The following is a 10,287-nucleotide window of genomic DNA, read 5'->3' on the forward strand; positions in this document are numbered from 1 at the left end:
AACACAAATGGACCCAACAGTGCACTGGCTACAAATAGAAACGGACTGCTTCAATTACCAGCCACCTTTTTGGTAAAAAATAAAAGAAACAAACATCTGAGACACATATAGAGGGTGAAAACATCTTTGGGCACTTTATTAGAGGGGCATCTTAATATATTACTCTACTGTCCACAACAAAATAAATGCCCCCCGAACATTTCTCATTAGAAACTCCTCCCTCATTTTGTATTCTTAGGCCTTTCCCCAGCTGGATTTAGCTGAAAGGAGCTGAAAGAAGCCAAAACTTTGCGACAGATAGACGAATATTTTCGTTGCTTAATATCTTTCATACCTGCATCAATGTATCTCTGAAAGGGGGGAGGAAGGAGGAGGAGGAGGAGCAGAGTACTCCGTCTCTTTCAGAGATCTGCTGGCTGGAAGCTAAGAGCCAATTTAACACTGGATATGAAATCACAGATGCGCTGTGAGCACCTTGGGATTGCTGCTGAGACTCAACATGTGATCGCAGGAAAGGGAGAAAACAGTAATGTGGAAAATTAATGAGATAACATGCCTCTGGTGAGCAAGTTGTGTGTCATCGCTCACAAACAGTATTAAAAGCCTTTATTCAGGAGGGCGATAGGAATTAAAATGTTCAGGCTAATGCCTTCTTCATGGTGTTGGGATTCAGATCCAACAGAGGGCATGACGGGCCGTTTTGTTATTAAAGACATATTCAACATTTTGAGGACTACATGCTCCTCCTCGCCAAGAGGTCGACAATCAAACTTCTCAAAAAACGACGCGCTGTGCTTGGTCAATGTAGCAGCACAACAGAACATAATCAGAGATGAATTAACACTTATTAAATCAATCTTCATTGTAAACAATACAACAAGGGAGAAGGAGAACTTCATATTTTGCCATTCGAAAACATGAAGATCAGATTTTTTTCTGTCAAATCGAAGCGGAGGAGAGTGGCATCAATGGTAGTGTGTCTTTGCATAATTTAACATAAAAAAACAAGCAAAAATTAATATGTATAATCACTAATACTGGCCTTTTGTCTCACACCAGATTAAAGCGTTTCAGCAAAACTAGTGTTGAAATGAACAGAGGACCATGAGGAGTGCAAAGAAAGCTAAATGTACATTAATGTAGAGTGCCTTCAACACAGTCAGTCATCTTTGGTTCATCTCTTTGGACGCGATGCAGAAACATCTGGGCTAAATACCCACCGGGTCAAAACAACAATCAGAGACACAACGTGGAAGAGTCACACATACAACCTGATGTCGGTCATTTCTACACATATCTAGTTGTTAAATCCTAAAAGATTATATTAAGTGTATATATATATATATATATATATATATATATATATATATATATATATATATATATATATATATATATATATATATAAAAAAAAACACCTTCAGCCTGTTACTATGGCACTGGATGTAGATGTAAGCACTTCATCTGGAATAATCAATTATCCATACTTTTCTGTACAACAATAGATACATTAAGACAAGCAGGTGAGCAGGTAGTGAGCGTGTGTGTGTGTGTGTGTGTGTGTGTGTATGTGTGTGTGTGTGTGTGTTAGTGCTGCGTCTGTGCTGCTGGTTCTGTGGTGGAGCGACAGGGCTGGCTCTGGATGTGGGAGATCTGCAGGACGGGCAGCAGCAGCTGCAGTGCATCCTCGATGTAGTTGGTACTGTTGGAGCCCTGCAGACCGGAGAGCCATGAACATCATCATTATCATCATCATCATCATCATCATCATCATCATCTTACTGCTTACATTCGTTTCTTTTTTGCACATTCTTCTGATTTCTATTTATTGTATTGATTTCTTACATCCGTTGTTGTGTATTATCTGAGTTTACATCTTCACTGTATTTGTGTCTTGACCTCACTGTCTGGCTTTCTGATTTGATTCTGCTTTACTTTGTCCATCAAAACACTTTTTTTTTCAAATAAACGTTCAAATGTTCATCATTTCCCAAACAAACATAAATATTTGTAACTTTTTTTTTTAAGAACAGGTGTAGTGAATATTTGAAAATATCCAGAAAGAAATGGAGGTATAATGTATACAGTATGAATCTGAGGATGACTTCATCCTGAATATATTGAACACCGTGCCAACCACACAGTTTCCTAATGTATTAACGTATCTTTAAACATTTTGCAACGGCCTCACCGTATTCCCCGTCAACAAATTAAACATGAATCATCACATCAGCCGCAATGATGATTAGTAACTCAGTCTCACCTCCAACAGCACATTGTCCACCAGCGGATTCAACTCCTCTGCTTTCCTCTGGTCCTGTTAGAGGGACAGGAAGTAGCACAGTGAGAGAGAGAGCTACAAAGACAAACCTTTAGGGATGAGCCTGGCAAAAGTTTGGATTTTCCTTTGTGGCGACAAAATTCTAGGAAATAAAAACTACTGACAAGTGTGATTCCAAAAACTCTTCAAAACACAGAAAGGACACACTGAGTGGCATTTCCCCTCGTTACCACGGAAATGAGTTTGCTGAAGCAATTTCAGCAGCCAACAAGGTGTTCAAGTAACAGAAGATGAAATGAGAATCATTTTGTATTTAAAATAGAATATATATATATATATATATTTATTTGTGAGCTCAGTCGGACCCAATGGGTTACAGGGACGAGGACTGAGACAGCGTGGGGAAGTCCGAACCTAGAGACGGATTTTTACGTTGTTGGGTTTTGGACTTTTTGCAGGAACTGTTGACAGGGAGAAAAATAAACAGAATAACCACCAGCCTTATCCTTCAACACACACACACACACACACCTACCCCAACAAGAAGCAGTGTGTCGGAGAACTTCTTGGCCAAACACTCCACCTCCTTACACATGGCACATGTCAACCTGGAATAAAGATGTAGATTTTAGCTAGCTAGCAGACAGCTGTCTGTCTGTCTGTCTGTCTGCCTCTCTCTCTCGCTCACACACACACACACACACACACCTGGTGAGGATGACAGCCTGGTCTCTGGCTGGTTTCTCCAGGTCCTGGCCGTGGAGGATGAGCTCTGCCACCTTGTGGAGCTGCTCGATGCTGCGAGCCGTCACTTCTGCCAGACTGCTTACTGACGACAGGTAGACAGCCTAGAACGAACACACACACACACACACACACACACACACACGATCAGTCTGTCACGAATTTGTGATTCAAATCATTTTAAAAGTTCTGATTTGAGCCAGATAACATCTCAGTCGACCTCACCTCTAAAGATCTGGGGTCGTTCTCCTCCTCCTTCTTCTTCTTCTCTTCCTCGTCCTCCTCCTCTCCTCCCTTCCCCTCGCCCTCCTGCTGCTCCCCCCCATCCTTCTTCTTCATCTCCTCCTTTTCATTCTCGCCAGGTGAGGCGTCTCCTGCCGGCTGGTCCTCCGTTTCCCCATCAACCGTCTCCGTAGTGACGGGCTGTTCCACCTCGCTCACCCAATCGTGGGCCCTCCTCCGCGCCTGGAGATGCATAATTACCACCATCAGCTCGGCGCGGCGAGGGATCGCCATCCTGATGTATGCTAATCAGATGCGTAACCACGATTATATGCTAATGTGCGTTCTATAGATGGGAATTTGAATATGCAGAAGGACTTCAAAAGGGGAGAACCTTTATATTATGTCAAAGACTGCAGTGGGAGATAGTGGGTGTTAAAAATGACTCTGTGTGTGTGTGTGTGTGTGTGTGTGTGTGTGTGTGTGTGTGTGTGTGTGTGTGGTGTGTGTGTATGTATGTGTGTGTATATACCAAATATCTCATAATAACGGGAGAAAACAGAGCAATATTCCCCCTGAAGGGGATTTGTTGAGAGTGATTTCAAATTAAGGTGAAAATTAGGTTGTTTGTGAGGGGTCTTGCTTTCCTGCTATTTCAATACAGAAAGGACAAAAGATATGAAAAAGAATAAACCAACCCAATTCTAATCCATATGGGGAGCATTATTCCAACCCGTGAGCACATAACATCCCGGAGGCTTAGCAGGTAATCTGGATCCAGGACAATAATGCTCAAACTCACTCTTTCATTTGGTTGAGGATAGAACGATGCGCTCCATAGAGATGAACTGAAGAGGGATATTCATTTATGCTTTATGTAACACAAGTAAACAGAGAAATATATATATATATATATATATATATATATATATATATATATATATATGTTAATATCTATATTGGATTGGTTGTTGGTCATTGCTAGGATCCAGTGTTGTTTTTTTAGAACAAAATCTTTAGTGCATTCGATGTCGTCGGGCAGAAAGCATCGCAATGTGCCAGCAGGCAGTAGAGAAGACGACTGCTATCAAGTAAACATAGAGTATGTATGTAAAGTATTTTAATATGTATATATAAATAGGATGATAAAGCATTTTCAAGCTTTAGGAGGAAGGAAATGCGCGTGATGTGCTTTGATGAGAAGCACAACTGCTTGTTTGTTTGTTTCCACACACACACTTCATTTGTCTCTCTCAAACTGCTGAGTCACAGGATGAAGGGACGGACTCCATCAGGAAAGGAACGATTACAAGCGACCAATAAATCTGCATATGAGAATGTGAAAATACCAAGATGGACTTAAAATCCTCTGAACCAATCTTTTGAGGGAACAACATGCTGCCGTGTGCAGGATTCAGGGTTGTATGCGCGCATGTGTGTGTGTGTGTGCGTGTGTGTGTGTCACTCACCTTGTTGAGTTTGTCCGGCGTCGCTGCAACGTGAAGCTCAAACAGCAGCTCGGTGAGAACGCTCACAAACTCCTCGCCGTCGGCGGCTGCCACGGAAACACACAAACACACACTTGTCATGTCAGGGCGCTCCGCTTGGCACGCTGTTACAGACGTACATGCACAGACTGTGGGATGAGAGCGGATATGTACCACGTGCAATGATTCTCACCCCCCATGCTGAGATCACAGATAATATTATATTTTTTCCATGCGCCACTAATTCAAACTCCTGTACATAAATCACAATTAGATCTCAATGTGTAGATTGTATGTCTGCATCTGGAAGCTTCTGTTGGATCTGTGATGCGAGCGTGTCGGCGGCCCCTGAACACCACCGACACCGGATCAGGCGCCGTGTGAGGGCCCTCCATGGCCGAGGGAAAGGGCAGTAGGCACCTGTCGCCCCGCCGAAGTTTACAAGCCTTCTTTTAAAATGTCAAGCGACGAGCGGCTGGCGAGGAACGATGAGAAAAAAACAAAGAGAGCCAAAACTTGGCATCGCATGACATCCCCTCGACACTGGATTTCACTTTGTCAGAACACCTTCTGCTCTAAACAAGTATACGGCGGTGATGCAACCGGGGAACAAAACACTACCAACTCCGGTTCCTGGGAGGTTCTAAGGGTTTTCTAGGCTTTTGCAAATAAGAAAACTAATTTCTGTACGTTGACATTGAATCAGATATTATGGTTTGGATATCATTTTTTGTGAGGTTCACAAGGTAAATGTTTGAACAGTTTAAAGCCCCCTTTGAAAGCCAGTGCTGACACCCACAAATTAAATCCCTGCTGGCTGCTGCTCTGTTCCTGACCTTTGACCTAGTCGGATGCGAGGAAGCACTACAGGATGGGATTTGTCGTCTCCTCCTCTGGGGAGCCAGAGCGCACGCACGCTCAAAAGCCAGAACATCCTTGTTCTCTCTTCGCTTGAATTGCAAACTGGCTACGTTTCCAGGGGATCCTGAGCTTCAGAAACTCGCACGCAATGCATCCTGGGACACTGGCGGCACGGCCCCGCCAGCAGGAGGATCCAACGTTCTCTGTCAGAACGGCACACACTGAGGACATTATTGCTTTCACCGACTACATTTACCATCAACACTGATTGGACAGCCACATAAAAAGGTAGCTATGTATTTTCCCTTTTAGGTGAGCTGGGGAGGTTCTTTACATGTGTTATTCATCTCTGATTTAATTAAAATGTCTGATTCCCTTATTTAGTTCAGCAGTACGGGGACCGACGCTAAAACGCTAATGGCCCCAACAAGAGCCGGTGTTCGGTTTGTCCGTTCTAGGCTACTGTAGAAACATGGCGGTGAAAACAAATAATAAAAAATACACTTATCAATATTATATTCCATTCTGCCAATAGATCTCTCTAAATGCTACACACTGTTCTTTTAACTCTCGGCCTCAATGCACTAAGGAGGCTCAGCTCACAGCAGAAGTAGCATTACTTGAATATAAAGCAAAAAATAAGTATTCCCTGTGATGGATAGTGCTGAGCAAGTTTGAACAGAAAATATTCAAGAACTCTTCATACGCTTTGGAAAACTGTTGGATGAAAATATTCTGTGAATGCAAATTAGCGCCGATAAACCCAAAAGCCCTGCTATGGAACTTTAAATGAAATACTGAACTAAAAAGACTGGAATGGAAACAATTCAACCAAAGTGAAACGTCAGTTCTGTTCCTGACCATCTGATCCGGTGCGAGTGTGTGAATAAGACCGCCTGATCCTGGGTCAGTGCTCAGGGGCCGCCTCTACCTCCAGCAGGTCCGGTTGCGGGGACTCACATAGGGGGGTAGAACAGTGTAAGTGGGAACTTAGATCACCGTTATCCGCCGCCTCTCCTCCTTCTTCTACTTTCTCCTCTCCCTCTCGCTTGATGAAGATGTCCTTGATGAAGATCAGCTCCTTCTTCACCTCCTCCTGCTCCTCTTCCGCCAGGGAGGAGAGGTAGGCTTGGACCTAGGAGCACATGTAGAGCGTGTGACTCACAAAAGTTTCTGAAAATAACCCCCCGCACCCCCACACACACACAAACAATTTCGCGTGGGCCTCACCTTGGCCTCGCTCTCATTGGACAGGATCTCCAGGGCCTCGAGGTGCGGCAGGCCCTGGTAGTCGTCAAACAGAATGCCGTAGTGAGCTGTGGGTGCGCTGATTGGCTGGTTGCCCAGACGGGCCCGCTCTTTCTCTTTGGCTTCCTTCAACATCTGAGGGGAAATAAAATAATCACAGAGGAGCCTTCACACAACAAGAGTGCCAAGAGCGGTCGCTTCAGAGAATCCACACAATAGTCCATCCCTCTGATCTACGTGCCTGACTCAGCGATACCGTCTTCTGCATCAGGGTCTTGGTCTTTCGGAAACCCGGGTCAGTCTCAGCAAGCGCAATCATGGTCTTCTTTCCGATGAACTCCAAGGCGTCTAAACCGCCGCTGATCACCGACTTACCCTGAAGGGACACCAGGAGACACACGGAGCCTTCGTAAAACATTATGGGACATCTCAGAAATGTTGACATCCCTTCTGACAGTTTTTATGAACCACGGAAACCTCTGTTGTGTTGCTACGAGCAACGTCCGCTGGAGCAGTTAAGCACACACAACAATGTTGACGAGCATCTTTTAGCGACTCCTCATGCAGAATATGGAGGCCCATTTATGACAGTAAAATATGAAGAAATTGACAACAATACAAACAAAACTCTAGGTAAATAAATGTGTGCCAAATTGTGTATATAATAATAATTTATACTGAAGCAAAATTATGCAACTTAAATAAACGATTCAGATTTCAAATTCAAATTCAAATTCAGATTTGTGATCGACCAACGATGACCGACATCTTTTATTTATGGAAGCACAGAAACTAGAAATTATATGAATAAATAATACAATCAAAATATAAAAGATACCAAGTCAAACTATTAAATAAAAACAACGGAATTGAAAAAAAAAAAAGATTATGATGGACTACATAATTTTTTTTAACTTTTAGTTGCGTTATCAAAAACTCTTTACATAAAAAATAAAAAACGCCACCTTTAATGTAAAATACCAAGAAGTTTAGCTTCACTAGCAGGTTTCAGTCACATGATTCTTCTTAGCTTTTGTGCGTGTGTGCGTGTGTGTGTGTGTGTGCCTGTGTGTGTGAGTGTGTGTGTTCACTCACTGTGTTCTGCATGGCGTGTGTGATCGTAGAGAAGACGCCCCTGCCAGACGCTGCAGCATCCACAGGTGTCTCACCAGAGCTGGACAGCTCAGTCTCTCCACCTTCACTTCCTCCCTCTTTCTTCTCCTTCTCGGCTCCCTCCTCCTCCTCCTCCTCTTCTTCTTTCTCTTCTTGCTCCTTTGCTTCTTCCTGCGCCTCCTCTCCCACTGAGGTCCTGTGGAGACGCAGAGCTTCTCCGGCCTTGGTTTTAACCGAGGTCAGGCTCTGACCTGCACACACACACACGCTGCAGACGTAAGGGGGGAGAGGGAGCGTGAAGTGTAACGAGGAAGGAAAGGAAGGAAAGGAAGGAAACATACCCACTGTGGAGGAGGCGCTGCTCAGGAGAGATTTCCCCCATGAACTCCAACCTCCCCAACCTTTCTCTTTCTCCTGAGGCGAACTCTGTACACACAAACACACAGATTACAATACTAGTTAGAAAGATTACATTTCTAAAACAACAGGTGATGACCAAAGTGCTTCACAGAGAAGATTTCTGGCATTTTTGCTTGAATAGTTTCTGATAGATTTTCTGCCGATCGACTAATGCATTAGTCAATGCAAAGTCAAGTCTATGAATGCAGCTAATTCATCTGGAATATGGACTTTAAAGGCTGATGTACCGGTCGATATATATATGTTATATGTTGCAGACTGTGTATGTACGTTGAGAGCAACGGAAAATCTGCAGTCAAACTCCTTGTATGCGTACGAATACATGGCCAATAAAGCTGATTCTGATAAATACATCTGATAAATCCATAACAAGACGCTGCAGCACCATAAGGCCAAAGATATATCTGAGCTACTTAAGAATCATGATCTCATATAGAGTGTCATGATTACATTTAGAAAGGATTTCTCCCGCCCATAAATTAGCTAATTTCATCAAATTTATTTTCATAAATGTTTGTTAAAGTCAATAATGATCATATTTCCAATCTCTCAAATGGGTTCTGGCCAGACCGGCCATAGTGTGCGCACTTTATGTCAAGAAACCCGAGCCACAAACCTCCACATCCTCCTCTGCAGCCTCGGGCTCCGGCTCCAGGCTCACCGGTTGGTCACAGATGATCACCTGGCCCCCGGCAGAAAGCTCCGGTTGGTCACAGATGATCACCTGGCCCCCGGCAGCGGGCTCCGGTTGGTCAATCGGGCCCTCAGAGGGGTCCTCCGTGCCAGTCCCCTCGGCGGCGGACTGCGGGAGGTCGAGACTCTCTGGGATCAAAGGAGGCTGCAGGGGAGCTGGGACGTCCCGGCAGGGGCCGGGGTCAGTGTGCATGTCAGCGGAGGAGGGGTCTGCGTCGGCCTGGGACATGGTGATCTGGAAGAGAAGACATATTTGATTTGAGCTCTTTATTAATCTTTGTATCCTGCGACCAAACGCTGCGTTAATCATCACAACAGAATGACAATAAATGCGGATTATCACTGTCACCACAGATTAACCAGACAATATGTTTTCACAATATCCCTTCAAGTGTCTTCAAGTGGCTTGTTTGTTTGTCTATGATTTAAAAACTTCTCACATTTGCTGTTGTTTTGTCTCGATCGACTGAATAATCGTCAAATTATTGCTCTGATGTCAATATGCAAAGAGCTAAACTCAGCGGTTGCTAAAATCTCCATCTGTTTGAATCCATGTCCCATAAATGCACATTACTAACTGTGCTTCTTCCGTAGAGTATTTGTTCTTTCTCGCCTCACAGGTTTCTATGGATCGTGGTTTTATCCTGTGAGGATGTGAGGTCCCGGGACAGAGGATGTCCTATGTGTACGGCCCTCTGAGGCAAATTTGTAATTTGGGGCTCTACAAAATAAAATGAACTTAACTTTTTCAAACAAAATGTCATCCTTACAAACAAACACCACATCACATGTCAGCTCCTGTATTAGCACAAGGTTCAAAGGCTCAATATAACAAGCTGATCAGTAAATCAATTACGCACACACACACACACACTCTTCTGAAGTTGTATAAAGGAACTTGCATCACTTTCTGCACAAGTTGCAACAATAACTGAAGTTAAATGACATACTAATCGAGCCGCTCTGACACGTGTGATGCATGATAGGTGCGACGTTTGAGGCCAAAGTTAGCGGTGCGGAAAGTTGCACAAGCGCGTCGTTGTTTCTGTCGCTTCGCGGCTCAACACCACCATCTAGCGGCCACAAGCCGAACACGCATCCAACACGATTCCCGTCGTGTTTTCAAACCACAGGCTGAAGTTTGTTTTCCTGTCAGCGGAATGTCATTTAAACACACAATGGTATCCGTCACAAACTGTGTGCGCCAGCTGGTAGATG

General features: G+C 43.9%; 1 protein-coding gene across 1 annotated transcript in view; it reads right to left on the reverse strand.

Annotated features, from left to right (window-relative positions):
* Positions 1-1,488: 1,488 nt before the first annotated feature.
* The window catches only part of fam114a1 (family with sequence similarity 114 member A1), a 9,369-nt gene continuing 570 nt past the window's right edge, over positions 1,489-10,287 (reverse strand). The window contains exons 2-13 of the mRNA XM_079219804.1: positions 8,993-9,304; positions 8,298-8,382; positions 7,939-8,207; positions 7,085-7,219; positions 6,826-6,978; positions 6,556-6,730; positions 4,717-4,802; positions 3,251-3,490; positions 2,990-3,129; positions 2,817-2,889; positions 2,264-2,317; positions 1,489-1,713 (exon numbers count right to left, since the gene is read on the reverse strand). Coding sequence (XP_079075930.1) covers positions 1,588-1,713; positions 2,264-2,317; positions 2,817-2,889; positions 2,990-3,129; positions 3,251-3,490; positions 4,717-4,802; positions 6,556-6,730; positions 6,826-6,978; positions 7,085-7,219; positions 7,939-8,207; positions 8,298-8,382; positions 8,993-9,298 — 1,842 coding nt within the window. The 5' untranslated portion in view covers positions 9,299-9,304 and the 3' untranslated portion in view covers positions 1,489-1,587. The remainder of the gene's footprint in view (positions 1,714-2,263; positions 2,318-2,816; positions 2,890-2,989; positions 3,130-3,250; positions 3,491-4,716; positions 4,803-6,555; positions 6,731-6,825; positions 6,979-7,084; positions 7,220-7,938; positions 8,208-8,297; positions 8,383-8,992; positions 9,305-10,287) is intronic.

The sequence above is a fragment of the Taurulus bubalis genome (assembly GCF_910589615.1).
Source record: "Taurulus bubalis genome assembly, chromosome: 6".
Lineage (NCBI taxonomy): Eukaryota > Metazoa > Chordata > Actinopteri > Perciformes > Cottidae > Taurulus > Taurulus bubalis.